Source organism: Bos taurus, chromosome 7 (genome assembly GCF_002263795.3).
Source record: "Bos taurus isolate L1 Dominette 01449 registration number 42190680 breed Hereford chromosome 7, ARS-UCD2.0, whole genome shotgun sequence".
Taxonomy (NCBI): domain Eukaryota; kingdom Metazoa; phylum Chordata; class Mammalia; order Artiodactyla; family Bovidae; genus Bos; species Bos taurus.
The window spans coordinates 101399355-101425942 of record NC_037334.1 but is presented as its reverse complement, the minus strand read 5'-3'; the positions used below and the strand labels follow the sequence as shown (position 1 = coordinate 101425942).

The window sequence follows — 26588 nt, the reverse complement described above, 5'->3', positions numbered from 1 at the left end:
TTTTTTTTTTTGCTTTTTTTTTTTTCTATTTTCCATCTCCTTTTATCTGTTTAGATATTTTCTATTGGCCTGTCTTCCAGTTGCTATTTCTGTTTTCTGCAATGTCTGCTGTGCTGTCAAACCCATTAACTGAGGTGGTAAGTTTACTCATTGTATTTTTCAGTTCTAACACTGTGTTTTTGCAGAATCCAAACCCCTGGAGAAACTGTACATTCCTTAAGATATTTTATCTATTTACATTCTATTTTCTGGAAAATATTAATTATAACTGTTTTAAAGTTCTTGTTTTCAGGTCTACTATTTGTAGTAGCCTACTTATGTTTGTTCTTCTAGTTTTAAGCCGATTATTCTTATCATTTTGCATACTTTGTAATGATATATGAAATCCTAAACATTATATATAAAAATATATCAACATAATTATACCATCATCTATTTCTCTATTTTGGCTTCATGCATTTTCAGACTCTCTCACTGTGTGCATAACATTAATAATTGTCACAGCTTCTTGATGAATTGTTTCTTTTATCTTTACAAAATGTTCCTTTCCAACTCTGATAATACTCTTTTTCTTGAAGTATGTTTTGTGTATTAAATAGTCACTGTAGATTTTCTTGCTGTTTTCATGGTGCATCTTATTTCTATCATTTTATTTTCCAACAGTTTAAAGTGTCTCCCATAGCCCATGGATAATATGCTTTTGCTTTATTCCACATTTCTGTTAATGTCTGTCTTTCAATTGGCATTTTTAGACAACTGACAATTATTGTAATTATTGATATTGTAAAGTTAGATCTGTCTTCCTCTTTTATTATTTGGATTGAATATTTTTTAATGTTTCATTTTTAATTTAACTTTTGCCGTTTTGGTTATATCTCTTTGGTTATAACTCCACAGAGCCTAATATCTTGTAATTCTATCATCTGTTCACTAAACTTTCTTCATATTTTCACTTTTCCTGTTGGTCAGCTTAGGTTCTATGGCCTGCAATTGTTTGTTACACTAGATCTCTACTTTGCACCTTCTCTACCCTACTCATTGTTCCAGAAGACTGGACTATAGGATGAGAGTTCCTTTGCCCTCTAGCTTCTGACTGGACTATATGCTAGTAAGAAGTCCTAGTAGAAAATCAGAAAGATGGGGTAGGAGAAAGTAAAGCCATTGTGTTTATTTTCTTGGTTCCCTCTCTGTGCCTTGGACTGACCGCCCTTTCCTGCAAATCTTAGTTTCTTTCAGGGAGGCCTTCTCCATATGACTTTCTCCTTCTGGTAAGCATTCCTACCCTAGGACCCTTCAAATCTACTTTTAAAATACATGCTGTATCTGATTATCTTCATCATTTTCTTTGATACCTGGGCCCCAGTCACCACTGACTTGCATCTTATTTCAATAGCCTTTTAACTTTTCTCTGCTTTCACAGTTCAGTAGTATCAATATAGCTGCTAAAGTAGTCTTTTTAAATATATCACTTATACATATACCCCTCTAATGGTTTCATATTGCTAAGAATATAAACCAAAGTTCTAAACTGCTCTTGCAATTACCTACCAATTTCTGTATAAATCCTTTCCTCATTACTCTGATCTTGTTTTCTCTTAGTTTTCTTTATGTCCACTCTGATTCAACCAAATTTTCCGCCTTGTTTTCTTTCAACTTGTCAAGCAAGCTCAAGTCCCAAGGCTTTTTAATTTCTATTTTGTTTTTCCTACCTGGAATATACTTCTTTCAGATAGCCACAATGGCTCACTTCTTTACCTTCTTCAAACCTCTGCTTAAATATCACTGTGTCTTTGTGGCATTACCTGACTGTGCAAAACTCATCCTTATCATCTCTCTGATTTTTCCTTCCTTTATTTTTCTCCGTAGTATTCATCACCGTGTGCTCCATTAAAGGTTCTTTTTATATAAAAAAATCACTTATATTATGCAAGTAAATTTTCTACATGAGGGCAGGGATTTCTGTTGTATGTTTACTCTGTTTTAATAATACCTAAAATGATGTTTGGTACAAGGGCATTATAAAAAAAATACGATGGAAAGAATGATTTACTCTTTGGATATTTCTATTTTTGTTTAACATATCCAGCAACCACTTAGCAGCTTCCCTAAACAACTGATATGACTTTTGTACCATCATCTTCTGAATCACTGAGGTTCAAGTCATCTTTATTTCCCCAGGGAAGCCTGGTGTGCTGCAGTACATAGAGTCACAAAAAGCTGGACATGACTTAGCGACTGAACAACAAAATTATTTAATTTAGAATCTTCTCAATATATTAGCAAATTGCTTACTAGTTTTTGTATCTCCAGCTCTGTTTAGCTCTTCTTAGAAAATGTCACCTATTCATCTTTCTTGAATTACCAGCACTAAAATAACAACCTGAAGGTTTTATTGGCTCTCGTTAGGGACTACATTATGACTTCATTGACTTTAGGCACTTTTGTCTTTGTAAACCTCTTCTTTCACTTAAAACAAAAGAAAGAGGGAGAGAATTTGATTTAATGTTCAACTGCAGTGGTGTAAAGACAAATATGATCCAGGCTTGATACATTATAATATATTCCTTTATTATGACATTTATTTTTTCTCTGATTTTAAAAGACAGTAAAATTAAAACCTCTATTTTGGTCCTGAAAGTATTGTGGGCCCTAGGCACACTTTGCCTCCTCTGCCTAATAGATAACAGCCCTGTCATCATCACATACAGAGTAAAGTCTTATCTTTTCAGCACAGTTCTAAAACTGTCCGTAATTGAGTAATTCTCCATATTTCAAATCCCATCTAAAATTCCATTTTGTTCATTATATTTTCCTTATTCATTCTCAACCCATATCTCTCGTATTATCTAGTTATTGTATAATTAAACATAAATATTTTTAGTGAAATTTGTTAAATTAATGGAATATTTCCTAAGTAACTATAATTGTATATTCACATGTACACAATTCTTTGTTAGGTAAAATGCCTTGATATTATTTATCGTTAGTCCTGAATTTATAAATTAACAACATACGATCTAATGTAGGCATATTTACTAATTGGGCTCTCCTGGTGGCTCAGCAGTAAAGAATCTGTCTGCAATGCAGGAGATGCGGGTTCAATCCCTGGGTCAGGAAGATCCCCTGGAGGAGAAAATGGCAACCCACTCCAGTATTCTTGCCTGGGAAATCCTATGGACAGAAGAGCCTGGCAGGCTACAGACCATGGGGTCACAAAAGAGTTGGACATAACTTAGTGACTAAAACAACAAATATCAGCAACACGGCAAAAAATATTTACTAATAAAACTGCCTAGTCTCCCTACAGTTAATGATTTAATTTTTATTTTATGACTATAATAGCTTTTACCTTATGATTATATTTCTAAAGATTGTTTCCTATCTTCATTTTTATAGACATACTACAATTGTTCTTGCATTAAAGAAGGATTAACAACCTCAGATGATCAAGGTGATTTTATTGATGCTACAAAAGGGACATGTGATCCAAAGTGTTATAAATTACCTTTGTTCATTGCTTTTATCTTTGCTACAATTGTATTTTCTGCTTTTGCTGGTGTACCAAGCATCCTGACCATCCTTCGGTGTGTATATGTTATTCATAATCATTATTCATTTAATACATGTGAAAGACAATTTTAGGAAGCTTTTAGAATATTGCAGTAAATAATTTAAGCTTTTTTTTCAAGGTAGCAACTGCTCAAGGGGAAAATTGTTATATTTTCAAAATTCTTGTATGTGCTTAATCCTCTAATTTATTTGCAGAAGGTATGTAGAAAACAGATTTAGTTTAATTTAAAACTAAACATTAATTTTACGCACCTGGAAATTTCATAGATATAGGAAAAATCTTAATTTTAACACATTATTTCAATGTTCATTCATTGGTTATAGATGTTTATTGCCTACTTACTTCTATATTAGCCAGTTTGACTATGAGAAAACATCAGTGTCATCAATAAGGGAACATAAAATAGCTTCTAGAATTTTGGAATTTTAATATATAAGTTGATTATTATTCTAAAATAAACAAACATTGGTTATTCATTTGTTCCTCCTGAATATATGAAGTATATTTGATATTTTTATCATAGTAACAGAATAATTGGTCATTATTTTCAAATTATTTTTTTCAAAAGGCTAGCATAAATCCTTAGGTCGTGAGAAGCAATTTGTCGTCTGCTAGAAAAATAGACTAGAAAACATGAATAAATATATGCCAATGAAAGATCTAAATTGGGCATATATGGTCTCTGTCTTTGGTGAACTGGCAGCTTAGATGGGTGACAAAACTTGAACATATCTGTAAAATGAGATGGGCTTTTTGTTTATTCACCTGTATCTGGTACTGAAACTACAAGGACCTTGTATGGACCTGTCTTTATGTTGCTTAGAGTTTAATAGGAGGAGAAAAACACATAAAAAGGAGTGCAGTGAGCACTTAGAATGCCTTGATTAAAGCTTGTACAGGGTGACCTGGGAACAAAGGAGAAAAAATGGTCATTTTTATCTAGGATGATTTGAAAATGCTTAAGACAATGTGGCACTTGAACTGAGTCATAAAGATAAATGATCTCTCATAATACAAGCAAACGGGGGACAGTTCTCAACAGGAAAAATGAGTAGGGAATGTAGAGGCAAAAGTGTGTGAACTATATTGGCAAGGAGTTAGTTGCAAGAGTACCATGATTGTGAATTGGACAGGGAGATTTGAGCTTGATAAGGGCCTGGTCGTGGAAGGCTTTCTCTGCCATGTTAACATGAATGATGTTATTCTGTGTACACCAGAAAGCCATTAAAGAGAGCAGACTTCAGAAGTAAAAGTTATCAAATATGTGTTTTAGATAGATTACTTTGAAGATAGTCTGGGTGCTGGAGCTGATGGTGGAAAACTGGAAACAAAGAAAAGAACTTAGGAAACCATTTTAGAATTTATCTCTACTGAAAGAGAGAAAGAATAGATCATAATTGAGAAATATTTAGCTTGGATAAAAGGGCAAGGTTATTAATTTGATGTTCCTGGTATAAAATGTGGGGAAATGTAGTACTACATTACTGCTAATAAAGTAATGCTAAAATTCTCCAAGCCAGGCTTCAGCAATACGTGAACCGTGAACTTCCAGATGTTCAAGCTGGATTTAGAAAAGGCAGAGGAACCAGAGATCAAATTGCCAACATCCGCTGGATCTTGGAAAAAGCAAGAGAGTTCCAGAAAAATATCTATTTCTGCTTTATTGACTATGCCAAAGCCTTTGGCTGTGTGGATCACAATAAACTGTGGAAAATTCTGAAAGAGATGGGAATACCAGACCATCTGACCTGCCTCTTGAGAAACCTATATGCAGGTCAAGAAGCAACAGTTAGAACTGGACATGGAACAACAGACTGGTTCCAAATAGGAAAAGGAGTACGTCAAGGCTGTATATTGTCACCCTGTTTATTTAATTATATGCAGAGTACATCATGAGAAATGCTGGGTTGGAGGAAGCACAAGCTGAAATCAAAATTGCTGGGAGAAATATCAATAACCTCAGATATGCAGATGACACCACCCTTACGGCAGAAAGTGAGGAGGAACTAAAAAGCCTCTTGAAAGTGAAAGAGGAGAGTGAAAAAGTTGGCTTAAAGCTCAACATTCAGAAAACGAAGATCATGGCATCTGGTCCCATCACTTCATGGGAAATAGATGGGGAAACAGTGTCAGACTTTAATTTTTTGGGCTCCAAAATCACTGCAGATGGTGACTGCAGCCATGAAATTAAAAGACGCTTACTCCTTGGAAGGAAAGTTATGACCAACCTAGATAGCATATTGAAAAGCAGAGACATTACTTTGCCAACAAAGGTCCATCTAGTCAAGGCTATGGTTTTTCCAGTGGTCATGTATGGATGTGAGAGTTGGACTGTGAAGAAGGCTGAGCATCAAAGAATTGATGCTTTTAAACTGTGGTGTTGGAGAAGACTCTTGAGAGTCCCTTGGACTGCAAGGAGATCCAACCAGTCCATTCTAGAGGAGATCAGCCCTGGGTGTTCTTTGGAAGGAATGATGCTGAAGCTGAAACTCCAGTACTTTGGCCACTTCATGCGAAGAGTTGACTCATTGGAAAAGACTCTGATGCTGGGAGGGATTGGGGGCAGGAGGAGAAGGGGACGACAGAGGATGAGATGGCTGGATGGCATCACCGACTCGATGGACGTGCGTTTGAGTGAACTCCGGGAGTTGGGAGTTCACTGGACAGGGAGGCCTGGCGTGCTGCGATTTTTGGGGTTGCAAAGAGTCAGACACAACTGAGCGACTGAACTGAACTGAACTGATGTCCAGATATCTAGTCTGGGAACTAAATGAATGATAATCCATTAACTGAGATAGGAAATTCAAGAAGAGAAAGCTCAGATTGAAGATAATGATTAAAGTATTGATCATGCCCTATTTAAAGTTCATGTGAAACTTCTGAGTAAATATTCTCAGCAGTGAGATGAGAAAGATGATTGTAATTTTCTAGAAGTCTGGTTCTGAATCTTCTCACTTCTCCTGATAACTATACAAAGCAATAAGAAGAATAAAACACATAAGTATGCACACACAAACACACATGAGCACACTTATAATGTTGTTTTAGTACAGTTACGAGACAAAAAAAGAGTTGTAATTGCATATAAATATTACCAAAATTGAAGTAGAACAAGGAACCAGATTGTAGATTCACAAAGATATCACAAATGTTATCACAAAAAGATACAGCAAATGTTGAGTCTCGGAATTGACAGATCTCAATATCTCCAGCATATATTACTGTTTCTTGGAAGGTGAGAGTTCCACCTTAAGATGAAAGTTCTGGGAGTAAGACCTAGGTAGATAAGTCAGAGCAGATTATTTTTGGAAAGAATGGGAGAAAAGCTTTGCAAATGCCTGGGAGGTCCAGACAGCAGATCTCAAAAAGTGCCAGCAAAATGTACTTCTATAAATGAATACATAACCTTGGAAAGCAAGAAATATGAAGAGATCTCAGAAGCTCAGAGCTGGCAACAGAAGTTCTTTGCAGGCAGGCCAGGTGTGCAGGAGTGGAGACAGTGTAACTGCACATAGGGATTATATTAAAACCCCTCCTCTACATAAACAGAGATCTCTTTAGTTTTGAAGCTTGGAAACCTGTTGCATGTTCCATTCCCATAACTTTCTGCCTCTAGTTTAAGAAAATGTATCTCATTCAAATATGGTTAAGTAAAAATGGATAAAAAAGGAAGAATTCCTTCCTCTATACCAAATAATTATAGTAAAATAAATTAAAATTATTAAGCATTACTTTGCTATAGACAGTGAAAATGCTCGAGAACAATGTTACCATGAATCCAATAAAAATATAAGCATAACTATATGTTAACTGAATGAAGAGTTCCAGAGAATAGCAAGGAGAGATAAGAAAGCCTTCTTAAGTGAACAGTGCAGAGAAATATAAGAAAACAATTGAATGGGAAAAACTAGAGATCTCTTCAAGAAAATTGGAAATACCAAGGGAACATTTCATACAAAGATGGGCACAATAAAGGACAGAAATAATATGGACCTATTATAAGCAAAAGATATTAAGAAGAGGTGGCAAGAATACATAGAAGAACAGTAAAAAAAAAAAAAAAAAAAAGGTCTTAATGACCCAAATAACCATGATGGTATGGTCACTCACCCAGAGCCAGACATCCTGGAGTGTGAAGTCAAGTGGGCCTTAGGAAGCATCACTGCAAACAAAGCTAGTGGAGGTGATGGAATTGCAGCTATTTCAAATCTTAAAAGATGATGCTGTAGAAGTTCTGCACTCAATATATCAACAAATTTGGAAAACTGAGCAGTGGTCACAGGACTGGAAAAGGTCAGTTTTCATTCCAATCCCAAAAGAAAGGCAATGCCAAAGAATATTCCAACTATGATACAGTTGTGCTCATTTCACATGGAACACGGTAATTCTCAAAATCCTTCAAGCTAGACTTCAATAGTACATGAACCAAGAACTTCCAGATATACAAGCTGGATTTAGAAAAGGCAGAGGATGCCAAGAGCTGACTCATTGGAAAAGACCCTGATGCTGGGAAAGATTGAAGGCAGGAGGAGAAGGGGACGACAGAGGATGAGATGGTTGGATGGCATCACTGACTCAATGGGCATGAGTTTGAGCAAGCTCCAGGAGACAGTGAAGGACAGGGAGGCCTGGCGTGCTGCAGTCCATGGGGTCGCAGAGTCGAACACGACTGAGCTACTGAACAAGAATAAAAATGTGGCATAGAAGGGGGAGGATGGAGAATATAAAATAAGAGTCAGAAATGTATTAGTGAGAAGAGACAAATATAGAAGAAAGGAAAAGGAGATCCAGTGTACACATACAACTAACAAAAATTGGAGAAGTGAACAGGGTCAAGATCAAAAGAAGGAAAACTTGATGGCTGCCTAATAGATGGGGAGACAAGAGATATTATTATTTCATTTTTTCACCCTTATGTTCACTTAGTATTAGTCTTAGTTCTAGTATTAATTAATTAAGTATACCAGCTAATGTAAGTGGTTAAATCTATGTCAATCTAAGTAGTATAACATAAGAAATTTAAGGTACTTGATGCTAGTCACCAGACATTTTATCAAAGTTTATCCAGTTATATCTTGGTTGGTTATAATTTGCCTTGCTGTCAGTTCTTAAGGAGTATCTAATATCTCAACATTGAGATATACTGTGGTAAAATTATTGGATTTAAAAATGAAGAAAAAGTCCTTTTGTCATCTAAAAAAAGAGAGAACTCAAAAATGTTTTCAATCAAATTTCTCATCGGTAGCATTCATCTCCTGAAAACTAGCCAAACAAAAATCCTCAAGGAAAGAAAACATTAGCTCATTATTTCATCATCAAAAAACTATCCTACAGTTATAAACAGTTTGTATATGGATATGTGCAGGAAATATTGATATTATTTTTACAGACATTTTATTGAAGCATAATACATTTTCAGAAGACTGTGCTAAATTACCAGTATAGATTGATAGATTTTTACAAAGTGAAGACATCTATGTAACCAGAGTCCAGCTCAAGAAACAGACAATTCAACTATTTCAAAAATTTTGCCTCCACCTCCTTTCTTATCTAAATCCTTAATCCCTTAGATTACCACTCTCTTGACTTCTGCAATGAATAGGTTAATTTGTCCTGTTTTTGAACTTTATGCAGAAACAGGAGGATACAGCACATAATTATTTGTGTCTGCATTTTGTTACTCAATGACATGCTTATGAGTCATTCATATAGCTGCATATAGCAGAAATTCAGTTTTATTGCTGTATTGCAGTGCTATCCAATCAGATTTTTTAAAATGATGGAAATGTTCTGTATATCCGATGTTCACTATAGCCTCTGGCCACAGGTACTATTGTGCATTTGAAATGCGGTCAGTGTGAATGAAGCACTGATCTCTAATTGTATTTAGTTTTAACTGACTTAAATTTAAGTAGGCACGTGTGGGTAATAGTTACCATATTGTATAGTATGGTTTTATAGGGAGAAGGCAACGGCGACCCACTCCAGTACTCTTGCCTGGAAAATCCCATGGACGGAAGAGCCTGGTGGGCTGCAGTCCATGGGGTCGCTAAGAGTCGGGCACAACTGAGCGACTTCACTTTCACTTTTCACTTTCATGCATTGGAGAAGGAAATGGCAACCCACTCCAGTGTTCTTGCCTGGAGAATCCCAGGGACAGAGGAGCCTAGTGGGCTGCTGTCTATGGGGTCGCACAGAGTCAGACACAACTGAAGTGACTTAGCAGCATAGTAGTCCATTTTGTGAATATACTAAAATTTATTCTTTCTATAGTTAATGTTGTTCCCACTTTAGGCTAATATGATTACTATTTCTATGAACATGCTTTTACTTGTCTTTTGGAAAAAATGAATACATTTCTGTTGAGTCCATGTATAAACAGAATTTATGAATCATAGTATGTTAAGCATTTTAATAAATTTTTTAAGTATTTGCATAAGTGCATAAGTTCTTCTAGCAGTCTACTGTTGTGTAACTGTTGATATTTCATTGTAATCTTAATTTCCTTATTCATAGGACTAATATTATTGAACATATTTTCTTTTATTCATTAGCCATTCAGTTCAGTTCAGTCACTCAGTCGTGTCTGACTCTGCGACCCCATGAACCGCAGCACGCCAGGCCTCCCTGTCCATCGCCAACTCCCGGAGTCCACCCAAACCCATGTTCATCAATTTGGTGATGCCATCCAGCCATCTCATCCTCTGTCGTCCCCTTCTCCTTCTGCCCCCAATCCCTCCCAGCATCAGAGTCTTTTCCAATGAGTCAACTCTTCGCATGAGGTGGCCAAAGTACTAGAGTTTCAGCTTTAGCATCATTCCTTCCAAAGAAATCCCAGGGCTGATCTCCTTCAGAATGGACTGGTTGGACCTCCTTGCAGTCCAAGGGACTCTCAAGAGTCTTCTCCAACACCACAGTTCAAAAGCATCAATTCTTTGGTGCATTCCTAGCGAACTGTTTTTCATGCAGTCGCTAAGAGTCCGACACGACTGAGCGACTTCACTTTCACTTTTCACTTTCATGCATTAGAGAAGGAAATGGCAACCCACTCCAGTATTCTTGCCTGGAGAATTCCAGGGACGGTGGAGCGTGGTGGGCTGCCGTCTATGGGCTCGCACAGAGTCGGACATGACTGAATCGACTTAGCAGCAGCAGTATAATATAATATACTTGTTTATTACTGATTTGAAGGACATACAATTTATTCTTGTGCTTTTATCTTGTATCCTGTGACTGCCTTCATGTTAATTTCTAATAGTTGGTAGATTACTTCCAATTTTGTATACAATGTAGAAAAAAATTCATCACAGTAGAACTGGGAAGAAATAAAGGCTTTATTTATGGTCTGAGAATTCCAGTTCTGAAGACATTGGTTTGAGCAAGAGTTGAAATGTGTTCCAAGAAAGAGATAAAATGCAGGTGTTTGTAAAGGCAAAACCCACAAGGCTGCAAAGTTGCTTCAGAAGAATTATGCTCCCTGCTGGCAAGCTGAAGCTATTTTTATCTTTACATGATTGATTGCTAAAGGCTATCACTAGAGGGAGATAAAAGTTCATTACTGTGACAGGTTGCAGGTTTTTTTGTAGTGTCCTTGGAAAGTGAAAGTCGTTCAGTCCTGTCTGACTTTTTGTGACCCCGTGGACTATACAGTCCATGGAATTCTCCAGGCCAGAATACCGGAGTGGGTAGCCTTTCCCTTCTCCAGGGGATCTTCCCAACCAAGGGATCAACCCAGGTCTCCTGCATTGCAAGTGGATACTTTACCAGCTGAGCCACAAGGGTAGCCCCAAGAATACTGGAGTGGGTTGCCATTTCCTCCTCCAGGGGATTTTCCTGACCTAGGGATTGAACCCACGTCTTTTATGTTTCCTTCAGTCAGGCAGATTCTTTACCACTGTACCACCTGGGAAGCCCCATTTTCAAGAATAAGGTTGCCTTTTTTTTTGAAGTTTGCCTTAGAATTTTCCTTCTTATCAATGTGCTTGTTAGCTTTGGGCATCATTATTAATCTGGTTTTATTATTATGTATTTTAATTAAATCTTTAGAAGAAATTTTTTGTGATATGCCTGGGCCTAGAATTTGTGAGAATATTTTAAATTAAAATTTGAATGTGTATGTATGTGGCTAATAAATCATTCTCCTTTTATCTTTATAATTTCTATCATTTTGCTTCTGCATTTTTAGTATTTTTATTTTATTCACCTATGTCTTCTGTGTATTGGTATATATGCCTTTTCTACCCAAGTATAAATTTAGCTGCATCCCAGAAGTCTTGATATATATATTTTTTCTCATACTTTCAAGTATGCCTTTCAATGCTGTCTTTCCCTGAGTCTTCATATTATCTTCACTCTGTGAATGTCTGTGTCCAGACTCTCTCTTCTTATAAGAATGTCAGTTCTATTGGATTAGGGCCTATCCAACTGACCTCATTTTAACTTAATTATCTCTGTAAAACCCTGTCTCTAATTTGACGACATTCTAAAGTACTGGCGGAAAGGGCAATGGTACCCCACTCCAGTACTCTTGCCTAGAAAATCCCATGGACGGAGGAGCCTGGTGGGCTGCAGTCCATGGGGTTGCTACGAGTCGGACATGACTGAGCGACTTCACTTTCACTTTTCACTTTCATGCATTGGAGAAGGAAATGGCAACCCACTCCAGTGTTCTTGCCTGGAGAATCCCAGGGATGGGGAAGCCCGGTGGGCTGCCATCTATGGGGTCGCACAGAGTCAGACATGACTGAAGTGACTTAGCAGCAGCAGCAGCAGCTAAAGTACTGGAGGTAGAATTTCAGCATATAAATTTTGAAGGGAAGTCAGTCCAGAGCAGCAACAAACCATCCCAAATTTGATCACTTAACAACATTTTTCCTCATATTTCATGGTTCTGTGAGTTGACTGGACTCAACAGAATAGTTCTTGCTTGAGGTTTCTCTTGAGCTTGTGGTCAGATGACACATAACATTTGAGTTGTCTGATAGCATGACTGGGCTAGATTTCCCAGATGGCTGATAATTTAGGCTGAATTTTGCTAGGAGCCTAGGTGGGGCTGTTGCCAAGTGGCTTTGCTATGTAACTTAAATGTCTGCTAACAAAGTGCAAGAATTCCAAAAGGGAACATCCCAAGTTTTAGTGTTCTAAGAGACACAGGCATAAGCTACAAGTATAAACTGCAAGGCTTCATTTGATCCAGGTTGAAAGTCCAAGAATGCTGTTCTTCTGCATTCTGTTTGTCCAAAAAGTCATGTTTCAAAAGGAGGGTGATTAGATTCCACTTCTTGAGATCAGGAGTAATGTGCATGTCTGAGGGGAAAAAAGAATCAATGATAGCCATCTCAGGTAATTATCTACCACAGTATCTTTCACTGGTTTTGGAAAATGCTTAACTATTATCTATTCACATACTGCTTCTGTTCCGTTCTTAGTCTGCTTACCTTTTGGATATCAGTTACACAAATTGTAAACCTTTCACTATATCCGTGTATCTTCTCACTGTTACTTTCAGTTTCATTTGTTTTTATGCTCTTCGCTTCAGCCTAAGTTTTTTCACTGATCTCCAATGTATTAATCATATTTCCACCTGCTTGTTCAGTTATGTACCCTAGGTTACTAATTCTAGCTGTCTCTGTATCTTATTAGCTTTTCAATTCATGCATGAGTTCACTATAATTAGTGTACTTTTATGTTATAGAATTATTTCTTTTTAATAGACTAGTTCTCTGATAATATTCTCTACCTTGTCATTTGTTTCCTTGAACTTATTAGTCCCCTAAATTTAAAATATCTATCAGGTATCTAGTATCTGAATATTCTGTAGGATTATTAAATTTCAACTTTTCTCTTGACTCTGTCTCTTAAAACACCTGTACTTATTTTTAATCGTATGTGAGATTTTGTGCACCAAAAAATAATAGAGACTCTGAATGTTAATAACTCCAAAAATATCTTACAATAGCTTGATTAAGAAAGGTAGATAGGAACAGTTCCCTGTAAACCAAGCAAAAACTTGGCTGATTTGACGATAGGTTTAAGTTTTTTAAGTAGTAGTATCAGTTGCTCAGTCATGTATGACTCTTTGTGACCCCATGGACTCTAGCCCACCAGGCTCCTCTGTCCCTGGGATTCTCCAGGCAAGAACACTGGAGTGCGTTGCCATTTCCTTGTCCATGTAAGTTTTTTAAAGATCTTATCAGTTCTAAGACTGATACTAGGGTATAGTCTTTCAGGAGAATTTAATTGAAAGAAAGGTATGTTAAATATAAGATCCTTCACTTTTGATGAGATATGAACTCCAGTACTTATCTACCCAGCCACAATAGAACTTCTAAGAGCAATATTACCAGTTCTTTTTTACACTGTATTAGAAATAATAGCCAGTACATTTTAGCTAAGTGTTTAGTAAGGTAACAGAATATAAAAAAATAACAGATACATTGAACTACACACACACACAAACACACGAATTCAGTTTAAAAATTTAACATTTATAAACTGAAAAATGAAAATAAATTAAGGTCTGTTGTTTTGTTAACAGCAATGAGCCAATGTCAGTTTCCTAGTTTTAATATTATAATTACAGTTATATAAGATTTCACCATTTACTGATGCTGGGTGAGGGTACACAGGATGTTTTGTACTATTAATATTTTTACAACCACCTATGAGTTTCAAGATAAATAATAATTTCAAAATAAAGCAAAATACACTTGAATGTCACAAAAACTGACTTGAACAATTTGAAAGGTTATATCTCCTATTATTGAATAGGAAGACCTAGCACCACCAATATATCAATTCTCCTTAAGTTAATGTGTAATTTTAGTGTGATAATGAAAATACCAATAGAATTATTGAAGTGTAAAACCTGATTTTAAAGTTTTTTTGGAAAAATAATAAGCAAGAGTGATTTGGGAATCTGAAACAAAGAGGCACGAATAACAGAGGCTTATCCTCATAAGCTAAAATGCACCATAAAGCCTCAACACTGAAGCAGTATAGTGTTGATTTATGAATAGAATGACATTAAGCTTAGAAATAGATCTCAACCCATGTAGGAATTTAATACAACAAAAGTAAAATTCTAATTAAGTGCATAAAGGAAGTAGATGAGAGCCAGGGTATAAACAAGCATGTCTCTCTAGTATGTGCTTTTTTATAGCTTTCCAAAGCATATAATCATTATACAAATTCAACAAAATTTATTTTTTAAAAATATAATAATAGAGTCAAATACCTAAATTGTGACATCATTATCAAGTGATAATTCATGTCATGGAAGTGATGTAGGATGAAATACTTTGCAGCAGGCCAGTGCTCTTTCAGAAGATCACTGGAAAAGCTGAGATAATATATTAAAGGCACAAGGTGGCAGAGGACTAGAGGGATTACAATTCCAGAGAGAGCAGGGCTTTTAGAGATGTAATAGGGATCTAAAACCGACCCTACAGTTCTTGATGAGGGGTAGTATTTCCCTGGTGGCTCAGCAGTAAAGAATGTGCCTGCCAATGCAGGAGACGCAGGTTCGATCTCTAGGTCGGGAAGATCCCTTGGAGAAGGAAATGGCAACCCACTCCAGTACTCTTGCCTGGAGAATCCTGTGGAAAGAGGAGCCTGGTGTGCTACAGCTCAAGGGGTTGCAAAAGTGTTGGACATAACTTGGCGACAAAACAATAACAAAGAAAGACAATGTTCCTTTTCCTCTGAACTAATTTGACCTGTCTGAAGCTGTGAGGTTTAAGTCTAAACAGAGAAGTATGATTTTTCAGTTCTCTCTTCATCAAGGCGCTCATGAAGAAAAATTAGTTCTTCATCTTTCCCTTCCATTCCTCATTATTTTAGCATGTCTAGGTATTCTTCTCACCTGTGATAGGTACCATGGATTTAAGCTAGAAGGTGGATGAGCACTTTCAGGGAAAACGGTGAATTGAAAGAGGAATAGAAATGACCAGGTCCCTGCTTCTCTGATGGACTTTGGAGGGTTGTAAGGCCGGGAAAGAAAAAAAAAAGTAGTTTCACTTATAAGTGTTTAATTATAACATTAAAATACACTGCAAAGAAAATGTAGAAGAATGCCAGGAGAAAATTATGGGACAATCTTAATTAGTCTGGAGATTCAGAGAGGGTATCCTTAAAGAAACCACATTTTAACAAAGTCCTCAAGGTGAGGGATGAGAATTTCACACAGTGGAAACAATATATGCAAGACTCTGAGCTGAGTGCAAGAAACAGCTTTGTAAGAGTGTTGCGTGATAGAATGTAAGCAAAGAGGATGCCAAAGGCAAAAGTTGTGAGGTGGCGTGCAGTGAGACTGATGAGCCATTGAAGGATCCCAGGGGGGCAATGAAATAATCAAAATTTTACCTTAAAAAAATCACTATGGCTCTATGTAGAGAGTGGGCTGAAAGAATTAAAAATGATTTGGGGGAGATAAGTAAGGAAACTGTTTCATTTTCTTCAGGCAAAAAAAAAAAAAAAAAAAATACATGCTTGGAGTAGGTTAGTGGAATTAGAGATTAAGAAAATCAGAGATGGGGAAAAAGTTATTTTTAAAAACCACCATATTTTATTATTGATTTGATGAAAGCGGGAAAGGATACTCTTTTTTAAGCATGCCTCATTCTAGATTTTGGGCTTGAAAGCTGCATGGATGATGATTCTACTTTTTGTGATAGAGGGCATGAGGGGGATGCAACTTTTGTGTAAGATAGGAACTGAAGTCTAGAACTTAAGAAAATATGGGCTGAAAATATAAATTTAGAAGTTATCAGAGATATTGGAAACTGCCTGTTCCATTTTGAAAGAGTACATGTTTTGTTTATTCCATGAAATTCTTAAACCATCTTATCACAGCCTTACCCCTTAGATAAAATACCAAAAAAATTCACTTTACTTCCTTTATATGTCTTTAATGAATCTACTCATAATAACAGTTGAATTATTTTTTATTTAAAAACATTTTTAAATTCTTTAAAAATTGGTAAATTTGGTTTCATATTCCCAGTAGTAAACTTTTGAGAGAAGAGTATGTAATTTTATCAGGTTGATACAGGTGGAGTTATTTTTTACAAAAGAGTCATAAAATACTGTCCAAATGCTGAATTTTAATACACTGAGTCATTTCTAGGTGACAATCTTGGTCATATTTGTTTATTATTCAAGTTCCAGAACAAGGAAATAAAGGATATGCATAGGATTTGTTTAAATATCCATTTAAATGTAGCTTTGATTTTTTTACTTTTGAAAATGTTCAAAGATTGATTACTTTTATTTTGGTTTAGTTTATTTTCCTAACTACCAATATGTGACATTATGCATTATGATTTCTTTTTAAAACAAATGCTTAGTTTGACCCATACAAAGTACAGAGATCTTCATTCTTTATATATATTTTTAGAAAGTTATTTTTTAATTTATTTCAACTTTTGAATAGTGAGGGTAAAATTTAGATTTCCAACAGAAAAGAGATGGCACTCTCCAGTTAGAACAAGTAAGGTTGAATAAAGTGGCTATTTAAAATGTGGGCAGGGTAAAAGGTATCCCAAAGTATACAGCTTCAGGTCTCTTACCACCCCACACCCAAGAGGAACAAGGGTGGGAAGAGGAGAGACCTGCAGCAGGGACTGCTTTGCCTAGAGACCCAGTCAACATGGGAAACTCTTCAGGGAGGAAACCTGGGGCTGAAGACCTTGACGTCACTTTCCTTTCTCACTCTGGAGCACAGCGTTGGCAGAACCCAATCAGTAGCCAGAGGCAAGAGAACCTGCTGATGAAGTCCATTCAAGTCAGATTCCCAAGGCAGAGAGCAAGGGAGAGAAAGGTAGAGGACGAATCTCATGGGTCCAAAAGGAAGACATCTGAGACATCTGCCCCGAAGAATGAAAAATGAGGAGTAGGAAAGGTAGTGCTACACTTTTTCCAGCAAAGACTGGAGCAGAGAGTTTGGGCCATAAATGCTTCCTCCTTGAGAAGTGTAAGAAGTTTTAAAGTTGGTTGGCAAAATATGGGGAAATGGGAAGAGCTGTAATTAATTCAACCAGACTGAATTCTGTCAACTGGCTAAAGATTCTTAGTCTAATGGATGTACAGGGGGAAAAAAAATTACCCCTGAACCTAGTAAGCATTCTCTACAGCTAATTATAATGCTGTTTTGATGATATCATTGCTATTTGCTTGCAGGATTGTGTCTGACAAACAGCGTCCTCTGGCCATGGGTATGACCTTTGTGATTTTGAGAATATGTGGTATGGATTTTTGGCAATCTATTATTGAATTGAATTGAATTGTTTCTCTTTTGATTTATATGTGTCAACATGTATATATAGAATTTCAAACAAATAATAATGATAATAAGGATAAACTGACAAAACAAGTGAATGGGGGAGATGCTTTATAGAATTTAGGAGACAGTATAATAATACTTAATGTAAATCCATCTTGTCATATAAAATGTGTATTAATTTTTTACTCAACTAGAAGAAAATCTTTTTGATCAGAAATATATTCTTCAAGCTTATACAAATGGTTTGGTAAGCTGAAACAAAGCACATATAACCACAGAAACTATATTTTACATTCTTGCGTGTTTGAGAAATCATTAACCTAGATTAGTGCTTTAAACTTTTTTCATTACCAAAGATACTGTATCTGATGTTTTAAAAGATTTACATACAAAGAACAAATTTATTTTTGTGATGGTGATGCACTCTGTACTTCAGGCTTTTTTAAAGTGCAAAAACTAGCTTTCAAGTCCACATGAAGACTATATTAGGAGCTCTGATTCAAGAAGTTGATTTAAAATATTGGTGGGGTAAGGAAACAAGATTAGACTGGGTTGAAGACAAAGACAGACAGTAATTAGGATCAAGAATGTAGAAAAATTTAAATGTGGCTCTAATCTGAGAAATTCTTAGCTCAGTATTCAGGTTTCAAAATAGCTATTTTGATTGAGAAAAATTAGATCATATTTTAATGGTGGACAATAATTCAATGGATAAAGATAGATTCTGAATGGTAGAGGGAGCATAAGAAAGAGCAAGGGCACAGTTTCCTACCTCAGAAATAAAGCCAGTGAGGGTGGTACATTTTTGAATGATAGAGGGTGGGACAAAGAGATGATCTTTTAGATATGACTGTCTCTAGGTCTCAGAAAATTTAAGCAGATGATAGATGTTACCTGATTTACATTTAAAAGATAATTTTGCTGCTGGAGAGAAGTATTTATAAAAGATAAATGTGTTTGCTGAAGTCTTAGTCTGAGTTATATTAAATTGGATTCTGGGGGTTGTAATGAAAAAGAGAAATTAACTTATCCAAGATATACTTGGAGTTAGTGTTACAAAGATTTATCATGGATTGGAAAAAACATGGAGGGAAATAGAAAAAAAAAAATTGAGTTAATAGGCCTCATTTCACTTTGAGCAATTGTAGACAGAGTACCGGCACTCCCTGGGATTGGGAAATCTGGTGATGGGTAGCTTTCTTTGATAGGCATCAAAGTCATGACACATGAGAACTCACAAGTTCTTAAGCAAGAAGGTTAGTCATTAGATATGTTAGTTCTGAGAACCCAGATATATTAGTTCTGAGAACCTATCTCTAATGTCTTTAGAGTGGTATTTATTTACTTACTTATTCATTTTTTTAAAAATTTCATTCACTTTTATCTGAAAGTGATACTGTTGCTGGGAAGATGTTTTCTCTGTGAGTATACAGAGATTTCCCTCAGGCAGCACACAAGTATGCCTCTAGATTTGGGGTCTTCTGAAGCTAGGGCTGCTATGAACATACCTAAGAATTTACTTTTTCAGTTATTTCTCTCAATATCTTGACACATAACAGATAACACACTGCATTTTAAAACTAATTTTTCAGTCATTGAAAATTTCATAATTTTAAATCTTTTGGGAGATACATTGGATTCACAAAATCAGTATTTAGAATCTCTGTTTTAAATACTTCCTCTTAAACTTTTAATTCAGAAATTAATAAAAATGTTGAGATGTCAACTAGATCAGGGGTCCTTAACCCTTAGGGCATGAACCAGTACTGTTTGGTGGCCTGTTAGGAACCGGGCCACACAGCAGGAGATGAGCGGCATGTGAGCAAGTGAAGTTTCTTTTGTATGTGCAGTCATAGCCCATTGCTCACATGACCACCTGAGCTCTGCCTCCTGTGAGATCAGTGGTGGCGCAGTAAATGTCACATACTTGAGTCATAGGCCCATCCCCTGCCGCCATCTGTGGGAGGACTGTCTTCCCTGAAACTGGTCCCTGATGCCAAAAAGGTTGAGGACCACTGAACTAAAGAAGAGCATGCATACCATTCTAAGAAGATGAGAATCTGCTAGTTTTTTTTTTTTAATATCTACAAGAATAAGGATTTTCAAAAACACACAATTGTGTTTCCATTTTTTAACAATCCTATTAAAAAATAAATTCTTAGATAATTTAAAATGGTATGTTTAGAGTGATGATGGCTAAGTATATAAGTTTAAGTTTGGGATAAAAATCATTCTGATTCCAGCCTACAGTGTTTTCATGGAGAATTTATCATCATTGCATTTTTGATAGGGACTCTACCTGGACCAGTAATTTTTAAAATAATAAGAGAAACTTCTTGCATCTTTCGGGATACTGAGCGCTGTGGAAGCACTGGAAATTGTTGGATCTATTACAAGACAAAAATGGCCTACCTATTGGTAGCAGTATGTAAGTGATATCTATTGAAGTATGTCAAGAAGTAAAATTGTTTTTTAAAACTTATGGCTGTTTGGAGTAAGGCATAGTCATAATAAACTAAGAACAAGTGGATACTTTAATTATTAAAGAAACCTTATTATATACAAAATATTTTAGAAACTAAATTACTATGGAATTTATGTAAGTATTTGAAATGCTGCATCACGTATAAAGTTGTTTTCTGTTAATCTAATGCAATTAAACATCCAGTGCCCCTGTAGGAGAGTGCAGATGTAGAACGCTGCCATCGTCACAGAAAGTTCTGTGCACACCACTGTTCTAGGGCAAAACTTATTCAAGAGGGATCCAGGAATGCTGGGAGCCCACGTTAAACTTTGTGTATTTTTGAAATCCTAAAATTCTGTTCGTACAGTCGTGAATCTTCTATAGAGGAAGACTGTGGCATTCATCAAATCCTCAAAAGTTTTATCACTCAAAAAAGTTAGGAAAAATGTATTTTATCAATCTGTTGGTTTTCTTTGGTAGCAAGGAAATTCATCAACCAACTTCATCAAGTTTGAGTTTTTTGGTAAAATTTTTATAGAAAATATAAAGAAAGAGCACATATTATAAATGTATAGCTGAACACATTTTTATAAAGTGAGCATATGTATCATTAGCACTCAAATTAAGAAACACAGCATATTATAATTAATACATGAATTTAGTAAAGTTGCTTAGTATACAATCAATACACAGAAATCATGTGCACAACCAAATACAGAAATAATCTAAAAAATACAGTAACATTTAAAAATCAAGTACCAAGAAAAAATTTGTTGCAAGTTGTATAAAACCTCTACACGGATAAATATAAAATTTATTTGAGGGAAATCATAACCTAAATAAATGAAAAAAATGTATCACGATTACAGATAAGAAGATTTAAAAATACCGCCTCTCCTAAATTAATTTATAGCCTTGGTGTGGTCACAGAATCCCAGAAGGAAATTTTTTAATTGACAAGGGAATTGAAATTCATATGGGAAGCCAAAGCGCTAAGATCTATCTAGAGAATCTTAAAGAAGAAACAAAATTGAAAGGTATATGCCACCAGATATCAAAACCTACTATCAACTTGTAATAATCAATACAAAAGGGTATTAGTGCGAGTGTCGGCACATTAACCAATAGAACAGAGTAGAGAACCCAGAAGTAAACCCACACTTGCACACTCATCTGATAATGACAAAGGAGACACTAGGCGGGTAAAAAGGTGGTCTTTTAACTAAAGGGTAATAGATTACTTTATATCTCCATATCTGGAAAAATGTATCTTGATCCCTCCCTTACATTATACACAAAAATCATTTCTAGATGCGCTGAAGCAAGTGTGAGAGATTAACAGTAGAATATATTCACAACCTTGAAGTAGGAAAAGACTGCATAAAGAAGGATACAAAAAGCACAAGCTATAAAATTAATAAAATTTGATCATCCAAAGAAACAGCTGAGAGACAGAAAAGATAACGACAATGTTAGAAGACACTGGAAAAAGTAAAAAGGTGAAAAAGAACTAATGTCCAGGATACTTTTTAAAAAAACCCCACAGAACAACAATAAATAGAGGATATATAACTTAATAGAAAAATGAACAAAATGTTGGAAAGAACTCTTTAGAAAAGTGGATAATCAAAGAGTCATAAAACACTTTCACAACGGGTTTGCCTCCAGGACACAAGTGTCTTGAAAACCACCATTAAACCTAACCAAAAATGGAAAAGGAAAAGACCCACATCAACATTGTTGTGTCTTCATTGGGCACGTAGATTCAGGGAGGTCTACCACGACTGGCCATCTGGTCTACAAATGTGGTGGGATTAACAAGAGAACAGTGGAAAAGTTCGAGAAGGAGGCTGCCGAGGTGGAAGGGCTCCTTCAAGTATGCCTGGGTCTTGGACAAACTGAAAGCTGAACATGCATGGTATCACCACTGCTATCTCCCTGTGGAAATCTGGGACCAGCAAGTTCTGTGTTACCATCATTGATGCCCCTGGACACAGAGACTTCATCAAAAACGTGATTACAGGCACCTCCCAGGCTGACTGTGCTGTCCTGACTGTTGCTGCTGGTGCTGGTGAATTTGAGGCTGGCATCTCCAAGAGCGGGCATGAGCATGCCCTTCTGGCCTGCACTCTGGGTGTGAAACAACTAATTGTTGGAGTTAAAATGGGTTCCGTGGAGCCACCCTACAGCCAGAAGAGATACGAGGAAATTGTTAAGGAAGCCAGCGCCTACATTAAGAAAATTAGCTACAGCCCCGACACAGTAGCTTTTGTGCCAGTTTCTGGCTGGAATGGTGACAACATGCCAGAGCCAAGTGCTAACAGCAATCATGGTTCAAGGGATGGAAAGTCACCCGTAAGGATGGCAATGCCCACATCCTGCCACCAACTCACCCAACAGACAGACACTTGCGTTTGCCCCTCCAGGATGTCTATGAAGTTGGTGGTATTTGTACTGTCCCTGTGGGTCGTGTGGAGACTGATGTTCTCAAACCTGGCATGGGGGTCACCTTTGCTCCAGTCAGTGTAATGACTGAGGTGAAGTCTGCAGAAATGCACCATGAAGCACTGAGTGAAGCCCTTCCTGGGGACAATGTGGGCTTCCATGCCAAGAACGTGTCTGTCAAAGATGTTCGTCATGGCAACATGGCTGGTGACAGCAAAAATGACCCACCAATGGAAGCCTCTGGCTTCACAGCCCAGCTGATTATTTTGAACCATCCAGGCCAGATCAGTGCAAGATATGCACCTGTGCTGGACTGTCACAGAGCTCACATTGCTTGCAAGTTTGCTGAGCTGAAGGGGAAGATTGATTGTTGTTCTGGAAAAAGCTGGAAGATGGCCCTAAATCCTTGAAATCCGGCGATGCTGCCGTCGTTGATATGGTTCCCGGCAAGCCCATGTGTGTCGAGAGCTTCTCTGACTCTCCTCCCCTGGGCCATTTTGCTGTGCGTGACATGAGACAGACGGTCGCTGTGGGTGTCATCAAAGCAGTGGGCAAGAAGGCAGCTGGAGCTGGCGAGGTCACCAAGTCTGCCCAGAAAGCTCAGAAGGCTAAATGAATATTATCCCCAATACCTGCCACCCCAAGTCTTAATAGTGGTGGAAGAACGGTCTCAGAACTGTTTGTCTCAATTGGCCATTTATGTTTAATAGCAAAAGACTGGTTAATGATAACAATGCATCGTAAAACCTTCAGAAGGAAAGGAGAATGTTCTGTGGACCATATGTTTTGTGTGTGGCAGTTTAAGTTATTAGTTCTTAAAATCAGTACTTTTTAATGAAAACAACTTGACCAAAAATCTGTCATAGAATTTGAGACCCATTAATAAAAAGCTTAATGAGAAACCAGTGTCTTCTTTGGGTCAACATTGTAACTCCCTGTAGTACTACTTTGGTAAGAGGTGCTCATAACCTGTTTCTGGTAAAACAATTTTTATATTCATGGGTTTGTATTTCTAGGGTGGTGCTTCAGATTTGTTAAGCTTGTGTTGAGAACTCATCTGTTTTAAGAACATCTTTAAAAGCATCGGTGCAACACTTTCTAGGTTAGGACAGATGAGTAAAGAGTAACTATGTTTTATATGTAAGCTAGTTTGTGAAGTCAGATTTTACAGTATAAAAGCTCCTGCTGCATATAAAATTTTGTATGGTTACATAAATAATAAGTAAATCTATGTCATTTAGATTCCCAGTTATGAGGCTGTGCATTCACATTTATAATATTATTAAGTAGTTAATCTAAGTCGCAGAGAGGAGCTACTCCACGTCTGAGGTCAGGGGCGGTGGCTGAGAGTGCCAGGGATTTCTTTGGAAGGAATGATGCTAAAGCTGAAACTCTAGTACTTTGGCCACCTCATGCAAAGAGTTGACTCATTGGAAAAGACCCTGATGCTGGGAGGGATTGGGGGCAGGAGGAGAAGGGGACGACAGAGGATGAGATGGCTGGATGGCATCACTGACTCGATGGACGTGAGTCTGAGTGAACTCCGGGATTTGGTGATGGACAGGGAGGCCTGGCATGCTGCGATTCATGGGGTTGCAAAGAGTCGGACACAACTGAGCGACTGAACTGAACTGAACTGAGTTAATCTAAAATGTGAGGCTTAGAGGCTGGAAGCTAAATATATATACATATTCATAAAACAATGGAATGGATAAATTGTGATAACATCAACAATGGAATATTATGAAACAGTGAAATTTAAAAGCACACAACTTCATAAAATATGAATCACATAATGTTGCAGGAAAGAAACTAGACGCAAATGAATATGTATTGTATGACTCCACTTACAGAATTTTAACCTGCTATAAATATTCTTCCAAAGCAAATAAGATTAAACTTTTGTCATCAGTGACTTTGAGGAAATATGAGAAGGGTTTCTGGTGTGTTGGCAATGTTTAATTTTCTTCATCCAAATGCTGGTCACGCTATTTAGTTTGTGAAAAATGTATCAAGTGGTACTGTTTTTTAAAAAAATAAGATTGAGTTCACTACAATTAACACAGGAGTTCATATGGTGATGTCGTGGGTGTTCCATGTCAGGCTTTTGATAATTGGGTGCACCTGTGCAAGCCGCATCCAAAACAACTGTAGAAATTCATCCCACGCCCTTTTCGAGTCAGTTTTCCTTCTGCACAGATAAGCCATTTTCATATTTCTATTACAAAACCTTGGTTTAGCTGGTTCTAGAAATTATGCAAATGGAATAGAATATATGCTGGGGGCGGGGCAGATTTCACCTGTCTTGCTTAATGTTACACTTTGGGGAGATTCATCCATGTTACTCTATGCAGGAGTTTGTGCTTTTTAAAAATTTCTGAATACCATTTCATTTTTGAATATGCTATAGTTTATTCATGCTCTTATTAATGGATATTTGGGCTGTTTGCCCTGTTTGGCTGTATATCATAAATAAATGTTTGAAATGTATCATTACAAATGATATAGACTCATTAATGTTTCCTATTTTATCTTTGAAACCACTATAATTGATATTGTTGCTATAAAATATTTTTTACTTTAACAGGGTTATTTGCATCCAAATTTCAAGTACTTTGATATAATGCCTATACTTTTCTGAAACTTGAAAAATGAAAATGAATTTAAAAACTTAAACATAGTCAATTAGTTATTCTAAAATGTTTCTGTTGGCATTTAGAAAATTATATATATTTCAAAAAAGAGTAAAGTTGCATGAAGTGACTTTAAAAGTTTTCAGTTTCCACTGATAATTAGTTTTGAAAGTAGAAATGTATTTTTATGTTTTAGAGTTAATACATTCTGTGAAATAGTAATATACTTTGCATTTTTCTTGGGTCATACATTTAAGAAATCTAAAAAGTTTTACAAACATTTAAACACATTTTCCTTTAAGTAACTTGATATAAGTTTATGACATTACTTACATTCTACAATTGGAAAATTGGTAACTTTAGAGATGAAATATGTTCACCTTTTCTTTGGTAAATATCTTTCTTTCCATAAACATTTTGCTCTACATAAATTGATGCATCTGATGACTGTATTTTTTTTTTTCAAATTCAGGTTTTACTTGCAAAGTAGCTACTATTTTCTTTAATGCTGTTGCATTGAGCCTATATAGAAATCTACCACAGGAAAATAGTGATGTCTTGGCTACAGCTGTGAAGAATCCAAGAGTTAAAAAAAATGAAAGAGAAGAATCAACATTATGTAAGAATTACACAATTGTCAATCTATCAATGGGATATTATTGGATATTAATAAAATTTAAAATAATTTAATATAACTACATGTTTAATAAGTTCATGTGATCTTATAAGTTTTATTATTTTGAGTATAAAATAATAATATAGTATATGTTTTGCATTTTTAAAAGATATCACACATATTTAATACTTACAATAGAAAGGTCATACTCTGAAAGAAAAAGATGATGTGAAAGTAGAAAATACACAAAAGTTAATTGTAACTGCAGTGATGTCTTATATATTCATTATTGGTCTTTGGTTATGTAGGATTGGGCTTCCCTGGTGGCTCAAATGGTAAGGAATCTGCCTGCAGTGAGGGAGTTGTTCAGTCTCTAAATCATGTCTGACTCTGCGACCCTGTGGACTGCAGCACGCCAGGCTTCCCTGTCCTTCACCATCTCCCGGAGCTTGCTCAAACTCACGTCCATTGAGTCGATGATGTCATCCAACCATCTTGTCCTCTGTCGTCCCCTTCTCCTCCTGCCCTCAGTCTTTCCCAGAAATAAGACCCCAGTTCAACCCCTGGGTTGGGAATAT

The 26588-nt window shown here is 36.4% G+C and overlaps 1 protein-coding gene and 1 pseudogene across 6 annotated transcripts in view; both read left to right on the top strand.

Moving 5' to 3' along the window:
* SLCO6A1 (solute carrier organic anion transporter family member 6A1) overlaps window positions 1–26588 on the top strand; it is a 113453-nt gene that overhangs the window by 85681 nt on the left and 1184 nt on the right. For 3 of the 6 annotated variants that reach the window (XM_059888838.1, XM_024995334.2, XM_059888836.1), the window contains exons 10-13: window positions 3397–3584; window positions 17750–17814; window positions 20143–20280; window positions 25867–26013. In XM_059888838.1, the coding sequence (XP_059744821.1) occupies window positions 3397–3584; window positions 17750–17814; window positions 20143–20280; window positions 25867–26013 (538 nt within the window). Of the gene's footprint in view, window positions 1–3396; window positions 3585–17749; window positions 17815–20142; window positions 20281–25866; window positions 26014–26588 lie in introns of those variants that run through there. The other 3 variants (XM_059888837.1, XM_059888839.1, XM_059888840.1) reach the window with 3 other exon arrangements.
* On the top strand, window positions 21135–25492 carry LOC786268 (elongation factor 1-alpha 1-like; annotated as a pseudogene).